The 26,255-nt window shown below is 34.2% G+C and overlaps 1 protein-coding gene across 3 annotated transcripts in view; it reads left to right on the top strand.

Moving 5' to 3' along the window:
* The first annotated feature begins 295 nt into the window (after positions 1–295).
* LOC128020873 (adenomatous polyposis coli protein) overlaps positions 296–26,255 on the top strand; it is a 33,883-nt gene continuing 7,923 nt past the window's right edge. The window contains exons 1-13 of one of the 3 annotated variants that reach the window (XM_052607631.1): positions 296–515; positions 6,490–6,642; positions 15,701–15,785; positions 19,329–19,518; positions 20,565–20,673; positions 20,761–20,874; positions 20,982–21,065; positions 23,528–23,608; positions 24,105–24,203; positions 24,312–24,690; positions 25,704–25,799; positions 25,915–26,054; positions 26,142–26,219. In XM_052607631.1, the coding sequence (XP_052463591.1) occupies positions 6,508–6,642; positions 15,701–15,785; positions 19,329–19,518; positions 20,565–20,673; positions 20,761–20,874; positions 20,982–21,065; positions 23,528–23,608; positions 24,105–24,203; positions 24,312–24,690; positions 25,704–25,799; positions 25,915–26,054; positions 26,142–26,219 (1,590 nt within the window). In that variant the 5' untranslated portion in view covers positions 296–515; positions 6,490–6,507. Of the gene's footprint in view, positions 516–3,193; positions 3,268–3,983; positions 4,021–6,489; positions 6,643–15,700; positions 15,786–19,328; positions 19,519–20,564; positions 20,674–20,760; positions 20,875–20,981; positions 21,066–23,527; positions 23,609–24,104; positions 24,204–24,311; positions 24,691–25,703; positions 25,800–25,914; positions 26,055–26,141; positions 26,220–26,255 lie in introns of those variants that run through there. The other 2 variants (XM_052607632.1, XM_052607633.1) reach the window with 2 other exon arrangements.

The raw sequence follows: 26,255 nt of genomic DNA, 5'->3' as shown, positions 1-26,255 counted from the left end.
AAAGTCACGATTACCTTGTTTCATTTTTTATTTAGTGGCAGAAACGGGCTTCCATATTAATACTGATACTAATGCGTGATATAAGCAAATAATTCTGGGGAAAAAATTCAGAATTGCAACTTTATATCACACAATTCTGAGGGGAAAAAGGCAGAAATGTGAAATAAAAAGCCTTGTTTTATTTTATTTTATTTTTTATTATCCACTAAATAAATGTCTAACCATTATTGAAGAGAATGAAGCAATTCTTTTACCTGCCGCTTGGTGGAGTTTTGCGCATACAGCTCACTGCGCATGCGCGTCCACTAACAATATGGCGCAGCGTCGAGGAGACAGAAGCTGCTGAGCAGATCACTCACACAAAAGAAGCAAAAGTTTCTAACAAACACATGATATAATCAGCAAACCGAGAAACATCCGTTTACTGGGCTCTAACAGTATGAATTCCGGGGATTTATCCCGACTTGGGCGATACACTCGAGTGGTTTAGTGGAAGAGGACGAATGTTTGTGCAGGTAAGAGTTTAAAAAGCTTCAGCAGTGTTTATATAAACAACACAAACTCAGATACACGTTAATAAACACATTTTCTGTTAATAATGCTTTGTCTGAGTTTATAAAACCGTGTGTTTTTAAAACAAGTAGTGCTTTCTAAAGCTGAGCCTCGAGAAGTGTCTATTTATGTGTAATTATGTGTTAAGAGTTTATAGAACAGCTGTGATATGAGCAGAAGTCCATAAATACTGAATAAAATCATATCAGTGCAAATGTCATGTATGGTTATTGTTTATTTTACTGCTTTACGATGCATCTAATATTATCTCCCTGTCCTCAAGTAAAATATTTTAAATAAATAATTTTAAATTAAATGATATTTATATGATTATTTGTTGTTATTTGCAGTGAAATAGTACTTATTACTTAATTGTTAGGGGTGTCAAAACAGTTATGCATGCTATAACTCGCTATATATATATATTTACTTTATTTGCTTGCTTTAATGCTCTTTTATTGTTTTTTGCATTGAAAACAGTGAGCAATATTTTATTTATAATTGTCTTCTGTTAGTATTTCATGGTTTTAAGCCTTAAATCAGTGCATTAAATCGTATTTCCAATTTGTAATTACTTGTGATGCAAAATAAAAATATGAATTCTAGTTTTCTGAAAACTAAATAGAATTTCTGATTAAAACTAGAACAAATGTCTATCCATGGAGTCAGATTAAGTGTTTGTTTTTTTGTTTTTTTGAGCACATTGGAAGAAATCTGTTCTTGTTTTAAATGATAAACTTAGGTTTGAGCAGTTTCTTGTTAAACAAGACTTCTTATTTGATGTAATTTTGCTTCTTGAGTTAATGTAACTTGATTAAAGAATCTTTAGGCTGTAATACAAGACAAAATACTAAGGAAGAGAATGCATTTGTTTTTTTGCAATCAAAAACTAATGCAGAGAGTTTGTATTTTTCAAGCATTTTTAATACTGATGTATTGTTTTCCATTCAATATATTACTTCAATATTCTTCACTTGGTCTTAAAATGTGCTTAAAAAGTACCTTTTATAAAAATGCAGAAACCCTGTGTAATAAGTAAAGCAAAAATGTATAAATAAGGACAGAATGTACATTTTTGATGGAGTTTTTGTATGTGTTTGTATTTCTGAAACGAATCTGGGGGAACTTGACCGTAGCAAACCTATTGATATTTAATGTGAGATTGGACAAGTTTTGGTGTATTTTTTAATATACTGTTATCGTTATAGTCATTGTCTTCTCAGTTCTTCCTGAAAAGTTGCTGATTTTGGTTGAACAAATCAAGTTTGGAGTGCAATATTTGTGTTTTGTCACGTATAGGTCCTACACTTCATTAGCACTAAATGAACAGGGATACTTAAGCATGGAAATTATAGATTGAGGTTTTATTAAAATATTAGCTATTTAGAAAACCCTTTGTGTCCTTTACAGTTTGGAGCAAATGTTGTGTGTGTATTATGTTTTGGCTTGAAACTGTGGCTCACAAGCACAACAAATTTCTATGTAAATCAGAAGTAAAACGTTTTGATTGTCATTTGTCCCAAATGGAGTAATTTTTAAGGTTTACACACATTCGTTCCACTCGAGTTTCATGCATAAGTTTCATTACTGTGCTGGTTTTGTATATTTGTGGAAATATCTCGTTTGGTATTTCTTCTATAGACCGTAAAAATAAATTTTAGATTAAAGCTTTTTTAATAAATGAATTTAAATGATAGGGTTTTTTAATTATTATTACGTAATACTGAATGTGAATTGTCAATGTTTAAATTAGGCTTTTTATGTGCATACATAAAAGGTATGGGATAAAGGTATTAAATTAATTACAAGCTGTTAATTCACAATTATTATAAAATTATAAATTATGAAACTACATTCTAAAAACCATTTCATAATAAAATTACATTGCAAAAACGTAAATTATTCATTGCATATAATTCTTAAACACAATAATTATTATGCATCAGTCTATGCATGCACTGTGAGACATTTCTTTTAAATTAGGGTTTATTGTACATAAATTGTTTAGTGCAAGCTTTCTATTTGATCGGTTAGATTGTAGAAATCGTGTACTTGTGCATCTTGCATGCAAAATGTAAATCTGAAGAATTACTGTCATTTTCTTATTAAATTATTGCACTATTAAATGTTATAAATTAATTACATCATGCAATTGCATAATGTTAAATAGTTTTCCATTTGTTTGCATTCAATAAAATATTTAAAATGAAAGTTACTTAATAAATAATGTCTGACATTGCATATAATTATTAATATCATATAATAAGTAAATAATTGCATTGCACAGAATAATTATTAAAGTGTGTGTTTATGCAATGTCAAGCTTTTTTTTTGTTTTTTTTTTTTGCATCTAATTTCGAGTTTCAGTATCGATTTCAGTTGCATCTCTCAATTTTATTCGTCCATCATAGCTTTTCTTTAATGCATTAAACATTCTATATGATCCGTGATTAGGCTGTCATATTGATCATTTTTGTTGTAAATCATGTCATGTGACCTTCCGCCATTCCCCCGCAAGAGCTTATAAAGCCAGTCAAGGGAAGCAGCTGTATGGTGGGCAAGCCACCATCAGCCACTGCACCAGCACCGGCCTGGGCTGGCTGCTTCTGATTGGCCGAGCCCTCGTCCATGTGACTCAGGGCTGGCTTGATGCTCTCGGCAACTGACACAGTAGATGTGTTGCTGGGATGGAGGCTGTCACTGGAGCAGAATGGGGTAAGTCTCTGTTTAACGCCCGGATCTCTCCATGCAAGCGTGCTGATGCGTCGTCTACTGTTCTGGCTATTCAGCTCTGAGGAAATAATAGTGCGTTTGTGGTACAGCAAGGCGGTGCTGATAAGCCTTTTGTTTTGATGGGAGTCAGTGGGGGGATGTGCATCGATTGGGATTCATGCTTGATCACCAGGATGCTTAAAAAGCCTCTTTTGTGCCGTGAGAGGACAGATGCGCGAGAAGGCTGATTATTTACAGCGATGGACAAGATTCCATGCTAAATGTAAGCAGTAAATGCTCCTGACAAGATGAAAGGGGCTGTTGCAACAAAAGCCTTATTTTCTGATTTAGCGGGTGATGCACGAACAAAGCAGACTGGATATGTTGGTGCAAAACAGGATTGTGGGTAGGTTAGATGGTGCATGTTAGACTGGGATGTCATTGCACACCGTGTCTTTGTGCACGGAGGGAAGGGCATCTTGAATGCAGGGCATTTCGTATCTTGCATTGCTGGCGAAGAGGTGACTGCTTTGACACGTCAGAAGCGATGCATGCACAACCTCTAATGAATAAATGCACACAAGATTTTGGAAAACGTGCCAAGGTGCATTCTCATTTTTTAAGAAAGTGTTGAAATATTAATGAGTCTTTCTCCTTTTTACTCCTCCCTGTTTCCTTTTGATTCTCTCATACCTAGAGCCTTTTTGCTGAGTAGATGTCGACCATTTTGCTCTGTCTACAACATGCCAGAGAGAGGTTTGTACTCTTCATTACGATGGATTTATAAGAATACAAAATCGCGAAGCATACATTGTGCAAGGTTCAAATATTGTGAGCATAAAATGCATCATTGCATACATGAATTTCTCCTTTTAATTGCATTTTCTTTTAAAAGTGCAAGTGTTCGTTTATGCACAAAATGTGCGTCAGCAGGTTTATGTGGCAATCGGACTCTTTCTGTCCTTATAATAGCCCTAATTAAATCATAAGCATCCATGTTGGTTAATTATTCAGGTTACTTTATGATCGCAAGATCTTGATGCAATTATGTGGATTATGCAAATAAATTTCTCTCCATTTTTTTGGTTGTTGTCTGTATCGGCTACATTTAGTTCCCTTTGGAAATCTGACCAATCTGTTATAAACAGGCGGATAGTGATAGTATATTCTTCTTTGTAATGGCTGTAGATGCCCTGGAAACAGTGGCAGAATCTGTAGCAGAGTCACATTGATTGGTTACAGCTGCAGATTAGCCCTGACACATTGACCGGCTGCTTGTAATCTAGGCTGTTTATGTTGGTTAATGTAAAACCAGGTTAAACAGAACCTGGTGAAAGTGGAATGGAAGGAATTGAGTTCATTGTACATGTTGTGAAATAATCACCACAGGCACATTTTTCCCTTTGACAGTTTTTTGCCCTGTGCAATTTGGTGTTTTAGCACAAACCGTTTTGAAGGCAAATGCACAGTTGCATTGCTTGTAATTATTAAAGTGCAATGTTTCTTTAGCATGCAATGTTATTCCGTTTCCCTTTTTTGCTAATAAATCAATATTTTGATAATGTTGCAATATTTTGCATCACAGGCCATTGATATTCCTAATGTTGAGAGATAATGATTCGATATTGTGGTTAAAAAAGGCAAATGCAAATAGTTGCATTGCTCATATCTATTAAAGTTCTTATGCATGCAATATCTTCTTTTTACTATTACGTGTTTTTGCTAGAAAATCTGTAATGTTGCAATATGTTATAATTTAGTATTTTAGCAAAAAAAAAAAACTGTTGCGTTGTTGAGGGCAAATGCACATAGTTGCATTGCTCATTATTCAAGTTCAAAATGTGCTTCCTCTTTGATAATGCATGCATGTATTTGAGGAGAAGTGTGCTCTAATTGTGCTTTAAAGTGATCAGGTGCACCATTTCCACCTGCTGGACCAGAAAACAGGTTCTTCAGAAAGTGCAAATATGTTTTTTTCCCCAATTGCATGCATTAATATACAGTTACAGAGATCTAGAGTCATGCTGAACAGGGCTTGTCGTTGATCTTTAGCATGTCAGTGGTGATTTAGTGGCGATGTGCTGATTTTTCCACACGGTTGATCAGACCTTCACTTCAGGATGGAGATAAAAATAGGGACTCGTTGATCGCAGCTTCATGCTGGCATCGGCTCTGCCTTCCACACACACACACACACACACACACACACACACACTCACACGTGTGTGTTATTGTATTCCTCGTGAGTGTGGTGACCTGGTCATTGAGTATATGGCATCAGTTCAGAGGATGATGCTCACTCACGATTGACTCGACACTGATGGGCTTTGAGGAATCTTTCAGCCCAACACTTCATACATGCATTAAGCATTATGTTTCTCACTTTATTCTTTTCACTGCATGTTTTATTTTGCATGCTATCCCCCCCCCCCCCCTTGGTAGGAGGAAAGAAATCTAAAATTTTTATAAAATTGCAGTTTTTTACCTCGCAAACCATCAATATTGTAAAGTTGAGAAATATCTAACTATCTATAGATATGAAATATATCTTTTAGAAATATAATTTTGTGTGTGTTTATATATATATATGCTATTTTATAGTTATTATTTATAAAATGCGAAAATATGAATATAAAATTTAATATACTGTTATTTATCATCCTCTGAATAACAGTATATTAAACAAAGAAAAAGCCGATAATTGTACAGTGATCCATATACTGATATATCACAATTTCGCCACTGATTTTGCAGATATTTTTGTTAGCTATAATGTTGTAAGATTTAAACGTTCTTTGCTTAATTTTTTTAATTTTTTTAATTTTTTATATACTTTTCTTAAATCTATATATGCATGTAATTTGTTGATTTTAAATCACTTTTATTTAAAGCACTTTGAATTACCATTGTGTATAAAGTGTGCTATATAAACAAATGAGCTTGCTTAATTGCTAAAGCCTATCTTTGATCAGTTATTTTGTCTCTGAACTTGAATATATTCTAATATAATGGTCAAAAATCAATCAATCTTTATAAACTTTATGAGTGTTCATCCAGAACTTAATGCAGTCTTCATTTACTCAGCCTCATTTAGTTCCAAACCTGTAAGGTCTTGTATATCAGAATAGTCTTGTATGCATCTGTTGTCCGTCCTGCTCTGTGTATTATTACCCGAGCATCGCTCTGAACCACATGTGATCGTTCCTGTGTTCTGGGTCGTTGTAGGTCAAGAGATAGTCCAAGATGGCTGCAGCATCGTATGATCAGCTGCTGAAGCAAGTGGAGGCGCTGAAGATGGAGAACTCCAACCTGAGACAAGAGCTCGAGGACAACTCCAACCACCTCAACAAACTGGAGACCGAGGCGTCCAATATGAAGGTGCAGTGTCTGTTTGTATCATACAGCAGCGTAATTGTGTTCTGGACAACATGAAATCAAATACCAACTCTATTTACCGCCTCAACACGTGTTTCTTGACTCATAAAGCGCTGCATTGATGGGATATAAAAGCGTTAAAATGCACGTGGAATCATTGATGTATTTTATGTCATAGGATAACACATGAAAATATCTTGAGCTTATGTCTAAAAACTTTAAAAGCTCCAATGACTTCGAGATGAGGGAACCGGAAGTGATAAAATGCTACATATACCTACATATATACCTATACCTAAAGAGATATATACACACACGCATTATTCTTGAGAATAAAACAATTTTCATAATCTTTCATTATGATTTAGGGAAAAAAATTATATTGACTTTCAGAATATTTGCTTGCTGTACCATGCAGAATAAATTGGGGAAATCACAATTGCTATTATTTTTAATAATAATTATAAAAAAGATTTATACACACAAAAAAAAAACTATTAAATATCAGAACAACAGTATTGAACTTTTGAAGTTTTACATAAAAATAACAATTAGTTTATATAGTAATATTTATGCAACTATAATGATGATAATTGCTTTTTTTTTCTTTTTTTTTCTCGTTTCTATTTTAACAACAGGAACGGTGGAAAGATGTTTGGCACGTTGCATTTATTAAATTCACATAGTAATGTGCATATTACAATACATTCTCTGAGTGTTCACTTTAGCGTTTTAAAGAAAGAGTGCTAGTAGAAAAAGACTGACTATACGACTACACTACCATACTTTTTCCTCCTACCTCCAGTCAGGTTCTGTTCATCCTCAAAGGGTTTGTATTTAAACTCCTCAGCACCTTGTTTTGTCATCCAAACGCTGTACGGTTCTTTTAATGCTGTGGACTTTAAAGGCTAAAAATGGCAGTGATTTCCCACCAAGCACTCTTCCTTCTCTCAGCTCTGGACACCAAAGGCAGGACTCGCATGCTCTTCTTTGAGTCCAGCTTTTGAAGTGGAAGAGACAGCCTGCCAGGTGTGCATTGAGAAATTAAAATTAAAATCCTGTCATCATTTACTCACCCTCAAGTTGTGTCAACCCTGTATAAGTTAATATGACCCCTTTTGACATAATATTGCCCTTTTGTTAATTTTCAATACTTTCATTTTGCTCAAATGTAAGTTGCTTTGGATAAAAGCTTCTGCTAAATGAGAACATTTTAAATTTAATGTTGCCTTTTGCATGCTTTCATTTAGTGTCCAAAGGAACTTGCTCTTCAGAAGGCCTCATGCCACAGACGTTCCCTAGACACTCATTTGATTCTCAGAAAGAGAAAAATCTTATTTGTCTGTGTCGGGTCTCAGGAAGTGATATCGCTGTTGATGGTTTGGCTTGTGTAATAGCTTTTGGATGTAAACTTTTTCATCAAGATGATCTGATACTGGACACATAGAGTGCCCTGATGATTAATAATTTTTTCTTTTATTATGTGATGAGCAGCATCACAGCAGCTGTTATGAGGTTATTTCAGCTGCTTTAAGAGCTGCTGCTGCTGAACGTGACGCGGATCTGACGCGCATCTTAGTTTCTCGTAACTCTTCACCTTTTCACTTCAGAGTGAAAAGTCTCATTTTTGATGTGGTCCTAAAGATGTTTTGTGTCTAAACACAATTCTTGTCAAAAAATTAAAAGACAGAAGCAGCAGTTGTGGCCAACTCTAGCTCCGCCCCTTACATTAAATATTTTTAACATGTTAAACTGAAAAAAATGTATTGCATGCATTAACTCGCAATATATATGTAACCGTTGTAATATTTATAATATATTAATATATCAATTGTTTCCCTGCCATTGACAAGTTTTTACAGCTTTTTGTGTTTTCATTGTTATACACTGGGGGGCGCTATTACACATTCAATTCAAGTTTATTTGTATAGAGCTTTTTACGATACAAATCATTGCAAGGCAAGTTTACAGAAAATTAAGTTTCGACAATATTTAGTAGTAGCTTAAAAAGTGGTGATCAGTTTAAGTGCAAATGACAGGAATTTTCAGAAAAATGTATACAAGTCATAGTCAACCAGACGCATCTTCTGAACGAATACAAAACCTCTGAAACAAAAACACACATGAACGGGACGGGAAAACAAGCAATCTCTTATGTAAACTAGGGATGGGCATGATTAATCGACGATCGATAATTGATCGTTAAGGATTTCTTCGATCATGTTAATTTGTTATCGATTAATCTAAAGCACTTTTTTAATCTAATGCATTAATTAATCTAATGCGTTACGTAGTGTGGCAGCAAATAAATATTTTACCACCAGGGTGCAATATTTGACACCCTACTCGGTTATCTGTGATCTTACGTTTTGATTTCAAAAGAATAATCATTAAGATGTAACGGTGAAGTGTTGCGTGGGACCATTTTGATTTAAAAAGCGAACTAGTTAACTGCAAACATTGCGATGGGGTGTTTAAGTACAACACGGCCACGACTCAAATGATGTACCTGTCCTGTGCATCCCGGCAACGTCAGTTCCCTCAGAGTGGGTGTTTTCGGCGGCTGGACTGACGGTCACCAGGGTTGCGGTCGCGTCTGGACACCAGATCATGTCAACATGCTTATATGGTATTTCTCAACAAAAATCCGTAGACTCGTGCAGAAGTTGTATGCTAGTTACTAAAGTTAGTTATTTTTCATGAGGCTTTAAGTAGCATAATTTGTTAAGTTAGCGTAATTGTTAGGGAGGCTAATATCTGGCCTTTTCTTCTGGCTTGGATAGTTTTGAGTTACATTTTTACAAAATCTGTCCGATCTAAGTTTTATAATGTTTTTTTAATGTTATTGTTTAACATGATTCTTTTATCATTATTATTGTTTTGGAACAAATGAGGTCTCTGTTTAAAAACGCCTGCTAGCAGCTGCAGGTTCCGCTGCTTTAGAGCACTGTATGCAGCACGCGCATATATGTTCGGTTTGCCTGAACGTAGTTTAACTGTCTGCCACAAGTTGATCTTGTAATAAAGGTATCACCGAGGAAAAACACACTGTATTTTTGTATTCATTGCATTTTTTAAATTAAATAATTAATTATATTATAAAATATTAATGATTAATCGATAGTCGATCGTTAATTCTCCCGACGATCGACTAAGAAAATTTAATCGAATGCCCATCCCTAATGTAAACAGATGCATATGATAAATAATGCGATCATCAGCAATAGACAGCATAGAAATGAAAACTGTATAATGTTATAAGTAATACATAATTGTCTACGAAGTAAAAAAACTGGCAGAACCATTAACTCTTTCTCCGCCATGGACAAGTTATTTCTTCTTTTACATGAAAATACTTCCCCGCCAAAGACAAGTTTTGACAGCTTTTCGTGTTTTCACTGTTATACACTGGGGGGCACTATAACGCAACTTATGAACGAGTACAAAACCTCCCGAACACAAAAACACATGTGGACGGAAAAACTAGCAATTTCTTATGTAAACAGATGCATATGATCAATGTTGCAGTGGTTTTCTCATTCATCAGAAATGCCCTGCGGGTTCCCTAAACGATAAACACTTTCGTTTTTTATTCACGAGATCTGCTTGCTCCAGTTTTTCCAGCATCGAAATCACTTCCTATTTCTCATGGAAGTGTTTAAAGGCCCCATCCGTTTTGCTCACAGCTTAATTTAAATAGTCTCCCTTCCTGTCTTTGTTTGTTGGATGAATGCAGCACGGCTCCATCCTGCTGTCACTTCCCTTCCCTTCCGGCGGCTGAAACAATCTTCTGCAGGCAAACAGCGTTTCTGGGATTCCCCTCTATGCGCTCACAAATCAAATGCCCAGAGCTTTTTCATTTATTAAAACTTGAGAGCAATGCAAGAGTCCATTTGGGTTTTTTAAGTGACTTATAGTTTCTTAACTTGTCATGCCTGGTTAGGAGACGTTTAATCACAGTAAAAGTTTTGCATTTTTAATTTAATTTTGTGTTAACTTTTACCTGTCCAGTTAGGATCAATGCAGACTGTCAAAATAGATAAGTTTGATGGTTTAACATTTGAAAATATAAGGAATTTAGATTAGTATTGTAATAAAAATTATAATTTTATATTATTCAATACTTGTTTTTATCGCACAGTGAAATATTACAATAATTTTATTTTTCAGTACGTTTAATTTTTTATTTACTAATTAATATTCTATTTTATTAAGTACTTATAATTACTAACAGTACTATAAATAAATACTCATAGTAGCTAATAAATATTATTGTGCAGTGCTACAACTAAGCCTGGAATGTTTAATTTTTTTTATATAAATATTTTATATATATTTTGTATTTTTTTTTATATAAAAATACTAATATTATAATTTTTGAGATGTAATTTAAATACTTAAACATTTAAATACTACTTTTTTATTTTTAGTTACAGTGAAATATCGCAATTTTAATGTATTTTATTTTAGTATAAATGTTTATTTAATGTGCAGCACTACTAATAAACCTGGGGGAAAAAAATTTAATCAAATTTTTAATTGCAGTCACAGTTTTTATCATAAAAATTGCATGTTTTTCCCCCCTCTAAATCTTCCAGCCCCATTCTAAGAATTTTTCACATCGGCTACAAAGAAGAGAGAGGATTTATCGCTTGTTTTGAGTTGGTTGTCATTTCCAATTCCAGCTGATGTTTTAGTGCTGGGGGTTCACATGAGTCACAGGAGGTGTGTCGTTCTGCTTCAGATTCATTTCTCTTCAGAATGCTTCTGAATTATGACACGGTTCTTCCTTGATTTGGTCACGTTGACGCTAGAGGTTCCCAAGTTCACTTTCTCTATGGATGAGCTCAGTAACTCGTAATTGCGATGCCCACATCATACAAAGCTTCTCAGTTCCTACAGTAATGACTCAGAATGCTGTAATCGTCTCGTATAACATCTCTGCTGGATTTACTGAATGTAGTTTGCACCTTGCCCAGACAAGTGCGGTGTTGAAGGAGATCTTGTTTTCTTCATAAAGTGTTTTCTGGGTTCTTAGAAGTGATGAATATAATGAAGTGAAATAAAATTAAATATAAAATAACGTAAACTTCTAGCTAGTTGCCAACTTTATGAACTACAATAACTAAAACTAAAATAAAAATTTATTTAAAAAAAATAATAAAAAAAATAAATAACTTAAAGCGAATATAAATGTATAATTCAAAAAATTATATTTATTTTTTAAAAGATTGATAAAAACTATTATAGTATCTCGATGATACTAAATTAACACTGATTTTGGCAACCGAAAATATTTTACCAAAATAAATTAAATTAAATTAATTGACCTGTTTTTTTTTTTTTTTTTTAATGTATATTTTTATAAATATGTTGTGCCTAACAAAGCCCCTTAGCTGTTATAAATTCACTGTAAACCACGGCCACCGAGGGCTTATTGCTTTTATAAAACTGTTATGCCGTATTCGTAGTAAAGTTCAACATAATAAGACAGAGCAAATAAAGTGTAATGATTTTAATTAAAACCGTATTCTTCCACCAAACAATGTAACTCTTCAGAAACAGTTGTGGTTCCAACAAAGTGGTTGCCGAGCAACACACACAAAGTAAACAAAGGTGTATGTTACTTTGTAATTTACAACAGTTTCGAACGTGGCTCAGCCAATCAGAATCAAGGACTGGAACTCTTAGTTTTATAAACAAGTTTTTATTATAGCTGCTGTTTAAATGTTTATATTTTAATGCTTGTATTTCAATAAAAACACCCTGTGCAGTTTAAATAAAAAAACAATTTGTGTAAATTTTATTATTTAATTGATTATTAAACTTAAGTTTTGTTTACTTTTTGACCAAAAAGAATAAATAAATAGTTTATCACTATTTCTCAGTCTTGTTTTGTTTTTTCTCAAAGAAGTTGTTGTTGAGGGATCCCGCATTATTTCATTCATTGTCCTTTTTTTTTTATTTTATTTTTTTTTATAGAAGAGTGGCCAGTTTCATGTTTTAAATCTTGTTTGTCGTCTGTCGCCATGCTTGTTTTTTTCTAAGTGCATACCATGTGTGTCATGTGATGTTTTCTCCAGTTCAGATAAACGCTCAGAGATGCGGGTATTTCGGGCTCCCTGCTGATGGCTACCTAGGAGCATTGATTTCCATTACTGGGAGGATAGGATGACATTTTTAAAAGCGTTGTGTGCTTGCAGCTCCACACATGAGGGGGTGGATGGCTCTAATATTGTACCAAGGGCATCTGCATCACGGTAACCTGATTCCTTAGTACACTGACTCTGGGAAGAGCAAAACCGGGACTCCATTATAGCCTCAGAGACGCATTAGGATACTGAAGACCATCCAGATGTGGATTTGGCTGTTGAAAATGTTATTACAGCTGAAATATACTCTCATAAAGGTTATTTTAGGATGTCAGCAAATCACTCTTGTTATATTAGAAGACTAGACCTTTTAAAACATGGATCAGAATTCCCAATGCAGTTAACTTACGTAATATATTTTATAATATTGATATGTTTGCTAACTCAGATATCTAGTGCTGTGGCTATTCTTTAAGTTTTATTATAATTTTAATCCAATTTATTTTCAAATTCATTTAATATATTTTTTCAAAGTATATTATATATTTATTTTTTGTTTATTTTTATATATTTTTTACATGATATAATAAAAATAAATTTTCTTGTAATTATATTAATAAATTTTTAATTTCATATTTTTTTGTAAATATATATTATGCATTTTATCATATATTTTTATTTTTTTTAATTAGTATAATTATTTAATATTAATGTTTGTTTTTTATTGTACTTTTTATTTTATATATTTTGATTTCATTTTAATGTTGTTTTTTATAAAACAAATTTAAATTTTTTTTATTTTTAAATGTATTTATTATTTTTATACTTTCAATATACTTTTAATTTCGTGATTTAAATTTTTATATTACATATAATTTATTTTATTACTTTATTATTATTTTTGTTTATATAATTTTAAGTATGCATTAAATTTTTTTATTATATTTTATGTTTAAATTATTTTATTTTAATTTAGTGTATTTTGTGCGTAATAAGACCAGACACATTTCTTAAGAACAAAAATAGAGGCCATTCAATTCCACATTGTGTTGAACGAGCAGAGAATAATAACGTTGTCATGCCATCATTTGATTCACTATCTCTGTGACTCACAGTGTAGTAAAGGAGTCTGTAATCATGTGATCCCTCCCATATAATGAAGATGTTGTTTCCTGAGACATATAAGTGTGACGTCACGCTCCTTTGGGAGAAAACACCCGATGACTTCTGAGACCCTGAGTAACCCCGTGCTGTTCATTTCTACTGGATTAGGGAAGATAAATGGCGAGCTCATGCGTGACCTTTCCCTTCTGGACACCTCCAGCCTTCTCTGTGAGCCGGTTGGGAACGGTGGTCCATTGAGCCGAAATGGGGAAGCATCTGTGTTCTCCGTCAGGCTTTGGGTCTCCGGGAAGGGATGGGGGGTAGCCGCTTCCTGTAAGGCAGTCACATTGTTTGGGCTCTTTCGGCTTCCAAACATGAGCGCTGCATATGTCTCGTACTTGATATGGTTTTAGGACATTTATGAAGCCGTAAATGGACATTGAGCAAAACCTCAGCGGTAAGTTCTCCAAATGTGTTTTTTCCTGGACTTTGCTATCAGTGTGCCAAGATGCATTCATGTTGATCAGTCATTTCTAGTGAATGTTCATTAATGTAACTATACAATTTGATCAAGTTTGTAACATTAGCTGTTTGTTTACTCGTCTAGACGCCATGCTTTTTTTTTTTTTTGGTTTTAATGGTTTTTCATTGTTTTTGTAAACAAGTGAACTGATTAAGACTAGTTTATTCATTTTATATGCTTTAGACATGTTAAACATCCATGTTTCACATCATTATTTGGTGAATTAATAATATGGGACCCTGGAGCACAAAAGCAGTCTTAAGTCTATGGGTATATTTGTAGCAATAGCCAAAAATACACTTTGTGTGTCAAAATTATAGATTTTTCTTTTATGCCAAAAATCATTAGGATATTAAGTAAAGATCATGTTCCATGAAGATATTTTGTACATTTCCTACCGTAAATATATCAAGACTTCATTTATGTTTAGTAATATGCATTGCTAAGAATTAATTTGAACAACTTTAAAGATGATTTTCAAATAGTTGTATCTCAGACAAATTTTGTTCGATTCTAATAAATGTTACATCAATGCAAAGATTATTTAAGCTTCCAGATGATGCATAAATCTCAAAATTGACTTTTTGTGCTCTCATGTCAGGTATAATTCAACAATGCTAAAAAAAACTAGTGAAGTAAACAGTTTATTGAAACATGGAAAACAGTCAGATTTTCCCTTAATCTAAGTTTCTGGATTACAGGTAATATTATGTAAATAATATTCAGTTTCTGATCATTTTGCATCACAAGATCTCAATATATCGTCAGGAGCCATGAATATTAATTCTGTGTTGCCTCATATGCTCTTTTTTTGACTCTCAAAGAGATGGTAGAACGATTGATTAGTTCAAGAACACCGTAGCGTCATGTTTTCTCCTTAAAACGTCATTTAATCTCCAAATTTAGCTGCATTTGTTGTACAACATAATGCTGTGTTTGCTGATGTTTAAAGCTGTGAGTCGCTGATGTTTGGGAGAGCAGCGATTGCTAAAAACCCCCTTCAGAGAGAAATCGAGGCGTTATCACGGCCGGATCATGCACAAACATGGCACTAAAGAAGCAGCAGGTGCATCTTTAGAGCTTCAAAGCTGTTTACGTCTCTGACACGTGTGTCTTCAAAGCACTTCAAAGCTCTTTGATGCAAGTTTTCTTCTCTTTATCAGCTCGGTCAGACTGAAGAAGTCTTCTTACATGTGGTGGGAGATGGAAATCTCTCATGCTTTTTCTTTTTCCGGTTCCTTCTGTGCATCATGTTATATTATCTAAGGATGGCTTCTCAATCTCTACCACACACACAGATAGTGTATTTTCAGTGTTTGAATAAGGTCTGTTTCTCTTTCAGGAGGTTTTGAAGCACCTACAAGGAAGTATTGAAGAGGACTCCAAAGATTCGCAAGGGCAGATTGACTTTTTGGAAAGATTTAAAGGTGAGGATAGTTGACTCATTTAGGATTCATATGAGCAATGCATATTTTAGCATTATATAATCTTGCTTTGTTACATAAATTTAGTGAGATGTCCATCTAGATTGCGTTTAAGTTAGTAGAGAAAACATTTCAACTAATAGAAATCATGATAGTTTCTCCATTGAAATAATAACTATATTAAGACAATGTCTTTGGCTGCTGAAAATGTTATTATATCTGTAATCTATTAGTTATTTTAGGATCTAAGCCAAGGACATTACTTTTATAATATAAGTAGACTAGACCTTTAAAAAAATAATATATAATTTGAAATGTAATTAATATTTGATTGGTTATGTTTGTGGAGTCAAACATCTAGACACGATTACTACCAAATCATCATAAATATTTAGATTTATTTATTTATTAATTTACAGTATGTATATTTTTTATTTTATTTTATATAACATGGTTATTTTATTCTATATATTAAATGTTTTTAGTTATGATATTGTGTCTTATATTGTTTTTCTTATAGTTTTTTTTTCTAATTTGTATTAATAAAAATAAATATATATTTAGTTCTATATTTTTATATCACATTTTGTAATTTTCTTTTGTACATTTTGTATTTTCACAATTTTCAGGTATTACAGATTTTCTGAAATGTATAAATATGCTAATTATGTATTAATTAATTTATGCACTAATTTGCATACATTTCCAGAAGAGAAATTATATTTTAAAATTTTGTTTATATTAGGATTTCAATTTTTATCACTCCATAAATCAGAAAATGCTGTTAGCAGGCACACACAAAAAAGTCTGTGTGTGTGTATATATATGTATATATATGTGTATATATATGTGTATATATATATATATATGTGTGTGTGTGTGTGTGTGTGTGTGTGTGTGTGTGTGTGTGTATAGTGCTCCTGTATCTCAACTGGTAGAGCATTGCGTTAGCAAGCAAGCTAGTGCAAGGTTGGGGGTTCGATTCCCCGGGAACACATGATAGGTAAAAATTGATAGCCTGACTGCACTGTAAGTCGCTTTGGATAAAAGCGTCTGCTAAATGGATAACTTTAATTTATATATATTCATATGTGTGTATATTTGTGTATATATATATATATGTTATATATATGTATATGTTATATAAATCAGGAAAATTATGCATCAACAAATCTCTATAAAAAAATACAATAAAAGGTAAAGATAGGAATGATGTTTAAATTAGAGGTCGACCGATATTGGATTTTGCCGATACCGATAGCAAACTTGGACCACACTGGCCGATACCGATTAATTAATCGATAGTTTTTAAAATGGATACTGAAAAAAGAAAAAGCTAAAATAGTGCTTTATTTACAAAAAAAGTAGGAATAATAATAGTAATAGTAAATGTTGAAATTACCACACTCTAATAGGACCCTATGAAATCGGTTTAATTGTTTCCTAGATCCCATTTTATTTATTTCCAAATTCTGTAACTTTTTCTGGATTCTGTTTTTTCCATTTACATTTTACTCCACTCATTTTTAATAGTTAAAGTTTATGAATTAGGGCGAGGACAACGAATGACTCACAGGGCGTGTACGAGAGAGAGCCCCGGCTGTGCGCGCACTCACAGTCTTCAAACAACACGAGCGCTTCTTGCTTTCTCTTTCCCTTGTGCATGTTAATCAAAATCATTAAACACTATAGAGAAAGGGCGAAACACCAAAGTTTCACGCGCGCTTGCGCACTCACAGTCTTCAAACTACACGAGCGCTGTCTTGCACGCTCTCTCTCTCTCTCTCTCTCTCTCTCTCTCTCTCTCTCTCTCTCTCTCTCCCTCGTGCATATTAACCAAAATCATTAGACACGATAAAAAAGGGCGGAACGCCAAAGTTTCACACGCGCTCGCACACTCACATTCTTTTATTGAATGCTATCTCTATACAAGTGCAAATTAATGCATTCTTAGTCTTTTATTTTGTAATTTTAAGAGCAATAAACATATATTGCAATGTTAAGGAATTCATGTTTTTTCATTCAGATATGTAAATCAACATGTAGAAATTGTTAGTAGTCAATTAATGGGGAGATAATCGAAATCGAATCGGTCCGGAAAAATTAATCGTAAGATTAATCGATGCATCGGAAAAAAATAATCGCTAGATTAATCGTTTAAAAAATAATCGTTTATCCCAGCCCTAATATGAATCATAAAGTAAATCTATAAAATCATGAAACTTATACATTTTCTAATTAATTTAATAAAAGTTTAACACAAATTACATGATTAGGGTGTATGAAATGTTTTATTTTTTTCTCACAATATTTTTTTTTTATTCTTACCAAATTCTGTTTTACCATGTCTAATTATTTGTTATTTATTAATTATTCCTTAAAAAATTATGTTTTCATTTTAGTAGTAGTACATGTACATTCTACTGAACAATAGACAATAAATCTATTCTATAATAAAGAACAATCATTTAATGGAAAACTATGTGAATGGTGCTCTGAGGTGCGGCAGGATTTTCTGTCTGAAGTTCCTCGCTCTGTTCAGCGTGCAGCATCACGTGTCTAAACACACAGCACGTGCTGTCAGTAATTTCAGCCACTAGAGGCCGCTCTTGACTGTATAATGAAAACAGATCCTTCTCAGCCTCTCCAGCAACGGACTCAACCCGGGAAACTATCGGCATTGATTTTTGCTGATAACATTGTTCCAGCAATCAACAATCGGTGCCGATTAATCGGCAAAACCGATAAATCTGTCGACCTCTAGTGCAAATAGATAATTGTAATAAAACAAACACTCAAATTATTTTTCGGTCCACTATTCTGCAAGCTAAATAGCCCAAAAGTGCACAAGTGCATGAAAAAAAAAAAATCTGGTTTTGTAGTATTTTGCAATAAGATATTACATGTGCGCTACCGAAAGCAAGCTTTTTAAAACATAACTTGCTGTGGTCCAATTTTCATTCAGTATTTCTGTGTGCTGTGTATTTTTATGCATGACATATGCTTGTCACTAGCTTAGCAACAAGGTAATGTCAAACCCTCTCAGAATAAAAATGCTATTTATGGTTATTTACTACACAGGGCGCTCAAAATCGCTCACTTGGGGTGTTCCATTTCAGATAGATTCTGCTTTAGAGAGTTTGTGTGGTCAGAAGACAGCAAGGCAGCTCAGTAAGCTGAAGATAATATAAAAGCTCTTTAATGTACTGCATTTTCCAGAATATGAATCAAGCCTTTTATCAAAATGTGCAATTAATGTCCAGCATGGAAAACATGCATCTTGAGAGAGAAATTTCTGTTGTGCTTTAAAATACATGAGTGTATGCTTGCCATTTATAATAAATGTTTCTTATACTCCGTGTCACAATAATTTGTTTTATAATGTTTGTAAATGTTTTATTCACATGCATTTTTCATTTGTTTTTATGTGTAATTATAAAATATGCCTTATACACCAATGCAACTAAATTTTGCATCTCAGTTTAACTTCTGTGTGGCTGTACAATGGTACCCGAAGTCGTCGTCATCATCTCTTCTGTCCTGTAGAAATGAGTCATGACCCCAGCAGTTTCTCTGGTGTGAAGATGAGGTCCAAGGCGTCTCTGCAGGGGTCCGGTTCGACCCACTCGGCCGACAGCAGCCCCGGGCCCAGCCCCATGAGCTCCTTCCCCAGGAGAGGGGTGACCGGCGGGGGTCGAGACAGCGCTGGGTACCTGGAGGAGCTGGAGAAGGAACGGTGAGCGACAAGGGATCATTCTGAGCATCACATGGGAAGGTCATGTGGCTGATTAGATCCTTCTTAGCAGGTTAACTAAACGTTTCTTCAAAATCTCATAGAGGGTTTGTATCAGATGCTACATTCCTTTGCTTACAACCTTGTTACAAAGTTTTACATTTTGAAATATTCTGATATATGCACTAATGTTCTACCATTTGGGCTTTTGAAAGAAATTAATACTTTTATTGAGCAAAGACGCATTAAATTGATCAAAAGTGATAATAAAGAGATTAAGTTCTTTTGAACTCTTTATTCATCAAAGAATCCTGAAAAATAAAATCACGTTTCCTCAAAAATATTAACTGTGTTCAACATTGATAATAAAAGGAAATGTTTCTCGAGCAGTAAATAAGCATATTATTCTGATTTCTGAAGATCATGTGACACTGAAAACTGGAGGAATGATGCTGAAAATACAGATGTGCATCACAGAAATAAATTGCACTTTAACAGAGATTCACATAGAAAACAGTTATTCTAAATGGCAATAATATTTCACAATTGCACATTGTTTTAAATTTATTTTTAATAAAATAAAGGTGAGCAAAATATTTATTTTTCTTTTCTACATTTGTGTCCCTGGAGCACAAAACCAGTCTGAAGTCTCTGGGGTATATTTGTAGCAATAGCCAAAAATACATTGTATGGGTCAAAATGATTTTTCTTTTATGCCAAAATTCTTTAAAATATGATCATGTTCCATGAAGATATATTTTTTTTAGTTTCCTACCATAAATACATCAAAAACATTTTTTTTATTTGTAATATGCATTGGTAAAAATTCATTTTAACCATTTTTAAAGATGATTTTCTCAATATTTAGATTTTTTTGCTCCCTCAGATTCCAGATTTTCAAATAGTTGTATCTCAGACGGATATTGTGCTCCTCACAAAAAATGAAATATTATTTATTCAGCTTTCAGATGATGCATAAAATCTTTGATCTATAACAAATTAAGGAGTCAAAAATTCAAAGCAAGTTAAATTGTCTTTGCTTTTATTAGGTCTTTGTTGATGGCAGAACTTGAGAAGGAAGAAAAGGAAAAAGACTGGTATTATGCTCAGTTACAAAACCTCACCAAAAGGATCGACAGTCTGCCGCTGACTGAGAATGTAAGTATGTACAGTATGCATGCGGCTTTCACTGCATCAGATTCACTGCATGATCTCTGTATCTTCACACTTCTTCTGCTGCTGTAGTTTTCTCTTCAGACCGATATGACGCGCAGACAGCTGGAATACGAAGCCCGGCAGATCAGAGCCGCGATGGAGGAGCAGCTGGGCTCGTGTCAGGACATGGAGAAGCGAGCGCAGGTGGGCTGAGATGCTGAAACCTAGAGACTTATGATTTGAAACTAGAACTTCTAAATTCAGAGTGAAACCAAGAGTTTGGTAATGAAGTTTCCATCATGCGTCCTCAGGGCCGCGTGGCTCGGATACAGCAGATAGAAAAAGACATGCTGAGGATTCAGACACGGTTACAGACCCAAGCAGCCGACGCAGAGGTACTGGATTATTCTGATGACTATATAATACAGTCATGTTTAGATATTAGTACTTTTAATATATAACATTCACTCACCCTCAGGTCTATCCAAGATTAGGATGAGTTTGTTTCTTCATCAGATTTGTAGAAATGTAGCATTGCATCAGTGTCTCATCAATGGATGCTCTGCAGTGAATGGGTGCCGTCAGAATGAGAGTCTGATAAAAACATCACAATAATCCACAGCACTCCAGTCCATCAGTTAACATCTAGAGAAGACAAAACCTGAAAGAAATCCAGCATTAAGATGATTTTAACTCAAACACATAGAGTCTATAATCCATAATAACACTTCCTCCAGTGAAAAAGTGCATCTGCTGTTGTCTCTAACATCAAAATCCAGCCACATATTTGTTTAGAGCTGCTTGATCTGTGCAGATTTCTCTCCTGATTCACACCACATGAGCTTTTCACTGGAGGAAGCGCTATTATGGATTAAACTCTGAAGTTAAAATCATCTAAATGCTGGATTTGTTTCAGGTTTTGTCTTCTCCAGATGTTCTCCGATGGACTGGAGTGCTGTGGATTATTGTGATGTTTTTATCAGACTCTCATTCTGACGGCACCCATTCACTGCAGAGCATCCATTGATGAGATACTGATGCAATGCTACTTTTCTCCAAATCTGATGAAGAAACAAACTCGTCCTGATATTGAATGGTCTCAAGAGTGAGTGAATTATCAGAAAATTTCCATTCCTTTAATGTTTTGCTTCCCCAAAAGCTCAGTGTTGTGATCTCTATTTAGCCTTGTTCAGACTGTCAGTCCAAACCTGATTTTCGTGCTTATCTGATTGGAATCTGATCTAAATGATTGAGTGTCCACACTGTGTATTATTACAACTGTTCAGTTCTGATTTGTGTATCCCGTAGTCCAGGTTTACGTGGCGTGAGAACATGAAAAACTACGCTAAATCCAATCTGAGCAATCAGACTGAAACAGATTTCCAGAAATGGCTTTTGTGTCCACTTGAACAAGTGAAAGTCATTTTGTGAGGTCTAGATAATCATATGTTGTCATTATGGAAATTTGTGGTCAGATTGTGCAAGTGCTTGTTCCTCTTCACACATTTAATTCCTTTGCTTTAGAAAGGATGTGATTTCCATCTCCGTATCTGTGTTTGCTTGCCGCGCTTCTTCCAGTCTGTAATGTTCCGCTTTTACAGCTTGTTCAGAAATGCACAGAAATGGTGCACAGAAAATGCATCTGTGCATAATCAGGGAAGCCATAAAAGTTTAATTGAATAGCATGCTGCATTAATGGATCGTGTTCAGTGAGGCTGAGTGTAAAAAAAACAGTAGTGTGACACAGCTTTAGGATGCAGAGAGCTTATTTAGCTATGCTTGCATTTATTACATTTACATGCATGCATTAATAGTTACTTTCATCCAAAGCAACTTATAATGCATGCAAGGTACGTTTTATTGGTTCATTTAAAATTGAAGTCATAAATGAATTAAACAAAACAAAAAGAATAAAATAAAACCATTTAAATAAGTACATTAAAGTATTATAATATATATATAATGGCATAAGTTATTTAGATTGCATTGCATTCAAAATAATTTTTTTATTTTTCTTTAAGTTGTAGTCATGAATTAATCAAACAAAATTATTAAATACATTTATTTATATATAAATTCAGATTTATATAAAAAAGGACAAAAAAAGTTAAAACTGAAAATAAAAATAAGTAAATTCAAAATAAATAAATACTAAGCTATTAGAATTATAATATTATATAGTTCATTGGTTTTCAACACAGAAAATGTCAATATTGACAGTAAGAAAGCATATACACACAAATGTACTTGTAACCACATAAACCAAATAATGATTTTATCCATATTTATTTATGATTAAACGTTTTACATATCCAGTGATGCTATGAAACAGCTTTCCATTCCTTTAACATGTAATATTCTGAGCATAAAAATAAAAAAAATCCAGGTGGTTTATCAGTAAATATTACATTTGCATTACAAAAAATACATTTATAACTTAAAATAATAATAAAAATTAAAAATAAAAACCTTCCCATTTCTAATGCACTACTCTTTTATATAGTAAAATAGTAGAAAGCACTAGTTTTTTTGTATGCATGCTCAAGAGTTGGCACATGTGATTTATACTTGAAGTTGATAAATCCTATTGGACACTTTTGCACTTCCTCCACAATCCCGCCGGCTGAATGAGAAGCCAATGTAGGTCAGGAAGAGCCTGATGCTGTTGAAGCTTCTGTCCTGAAGCTGAAGACTCATCCTCGCTCTGTATCTCTATGCACTGAATCATCCGCACTTCTCAGAGCTGATTACACACCGTCTCCTGTAGCCTCGGTTGCACAGAGTGACTTGCATTGCAGGTGTGATTTTGCTCGGTTTACCTTGCTGTTCCTCATATTACTCCTCGTTGAATCTTCAGGTCAAGCATGATCCTGTGACACAAACCGAAGGAGCTCATGCTGCAGGAGATGCTGGCGCTGGTAATGCGGCCTGCTCACAGGTGAGTACTAGATCTATTTGCAATAGTCTCCCACTGAATCAGACTCATTTTGTTGATGGTCTCATGAACAGAAGTGTCCTCCGGTGGGTGCCAAGTATTCAGTCCTTTTTTAAAAGCTCTTTCAATCTGTGCCAAAAGCTTCGGCATGCTTTGAATAATAATGATTTGAATGCAGATGCTAATGGTTTTATTGTTCATCATAGAGCCCTAATTAGAATTCAGAAGGGTTTTTTTGGTTTCCGTTGCATTAAGGCCGAATGGTATTTTTCAGACGGATAGTGCATGCAGAATGTCACTGGATTGGGTGCAACTTTATTTAACTTTAAAAGGTGTTTGATAAGCTTTGATGAAGACATGCATTTTTTTTTATTGATTCAAATATTAAATGCATTTAAATGCATTGATTCAATTTGCTGCAGACATGTCCGTTTAACATTTTTTATTTTTATTTTAAAGTATATTGTTTGAAACTACTTTGTATGTTTCTGTCTGCCAGGGCTCAAGTTCTAGGGTTGATCATGATGCCGGCAGTGAGATGAGCAGTGCAGGAAGTTACTCCGTTCCACGCCGACTGACCAGCCATTTAGGCACTAAGGTTAACTAATGCTAGATTCTCAATGCTTGAGTCTCAAAATGACTTGCTGTGACGATTGAAGACAAAATGACAGCATGCATCACTTTAATCAAGTCTTCATATGCTCAGGTGGAAATGGTGTACTCGCTGCTGTCTATGCTGGGCACCCATGATAAAGACGACATGTCTCGCACACTCCTGGCCATGTCCAGCTCTCAGGACAGCTGCATCGCCATGCGTCAATCCGGCTGTCTGCCGCTGCTCATCCAGCTTCTACACGGCAATGACAAGGACTCTGTGTTGCTTGGAAATTCCCGCGGCAGCAAAGAGGCGAGGGCGAGGGCCAGCGCTGCCCTGCATAACATTATCCACTCGCAGCCCGATGACAAACGCGGCCGACAAGAGATCCGTGTGCTCCACCTGCTGGAGCAGATCAGGGCTTACTGCGAGACCTGCTGGGAGTGGCAGGAAAGCCATGAGCGCGGCGTGGACCAGGACAAGAACCCAAGTGAGACCCAATATATCTCGCAATGATATATGCAGGCTGTCAGGAATAGTGCAGGGGGTGTGATATGGTATCCGTGCAGTGGCAGTATTTTTAGTTGTAGTAAATTTGTGAAATAAATAGAAGTGTTTTTGCATCCTTGTGTTGGTTTCATAATTCACTGACGGCTTTAAATTGACAATAGTAAATTTCTGAAAAATTTAAATGAAACGTTTTCGTTAATTTTGAGTGAATGTATAGTAAAATGTGTTCTTTTAATTTCAGCAAAATATGTGCACATTTAGCTGTTAATAAAGAACATATAGTATTTATTAATATTTTAAATTCTTTTTTTATATATATTTAAAATGCATATATTTTTACTTTATATAGTTTTCATTTAAATTTTTGTTAGATTTTTAAAAAAAACATTTTACTATTTATTTTTGCTTTCATTTATTTTTTTATATTTGGTTTTATTTTTATATTGACCGTTTTAGCTTTTGTCACTCTATTTCTATTTTTTACTAGTTAATATTTATTTATTAATTGTATTTTATAATAATTGTAGTTTCAGTCATTGTAGTACTTCATCTTATTTCAGTTAGATTTTTTTTAAGATGATTTAAATTTTCATATAATGTTTTATTTCAGTTAACATAAAATATTTAGTACCCACTATTATGTATATATTTAGCTTTGAATTTGGCTTTGAATCTGATGCATCTGTATTAGCCATTTAAAACAAACTCAGGCACAAAGTTCTGAAGCATCTGCATTAGCCATTTAAAATAAACTTAAGTCAACAACAGTAATAAACTGGCCTATATGTATCCCTAATATATTGCTGCTGTAAATGCAGTGCCTTTTTATATTATTCCATATAGTACTACATATAACTTTTTATTAATTTATAAATGCCATTCATTTGAAATGCCCTGGTGGGAAGGAGCTTAATGGATGATTTAATGGTTGATACATAATTTAAGTATGTGGAACAGTACAGCCTCATTAATGTACTTTTGCTTTCACTGCAGTGCCTTCACCAGTCGAGCATCAGATTTGCCCAGCGGTGTGTGTTCTCATGAAACTTTCCTTTGATGAAGAGCACAGGCACGCCATGAATGAGCTTGGTAGGTTTTCCAAAATTATAAACGAAACTTGTCCTCCTGTTTGTTCTTGTTAGACATTGAAAACCCTAAAATATAAATATCATTGGCTGATTATTTCAATGCATTGTTCATGCAGGTGGCCTTCAGGCGATTGGGGAGCTGCTTCAGGTAGACTGTGAGATTTACGGTCTTACCAGTGATCACTACAGTGTTACACTAAGACGATATGCTGGAATGGCTCTAACTAATTTAACCTTTGGAGATGTAGCCAACAAGGTGTGTTATGTCTCAGCATTATATGGATATATTTCCAATCATTGTTTATTATTGCATTTAACTGTTACTTTCTTGTTTTGCCTACAGGCTACGCTTTGCTCAATGAAAGGTTGCATGAGGGCCATGGTAGCTCAACTGAAGTCAGAGAGTGAGGACCTACAGCAGGTATAACTGCTTGGAAACTCATGTTATCATTTGCAT

Source organism: Carassius gibelio, chromosome A10 (genome assembly GCF_023724105.1).
Source record: "Carassius gibelio isolate Cgi1373 ecotype wild population from Czech Republic chromosome A10, carGib1.2-hapl.c, whole genome shotgun sequence".
Taxonomy (NCBI): Eukaryota; Metazoa; Chordata; class Actinopteri; order Cypriniformes; family Cyprinidae; genus Carassius; species Carassius gibelio.
This window is presented reverse-complemented; position numbering and strand designations above follow the sequence as displayed.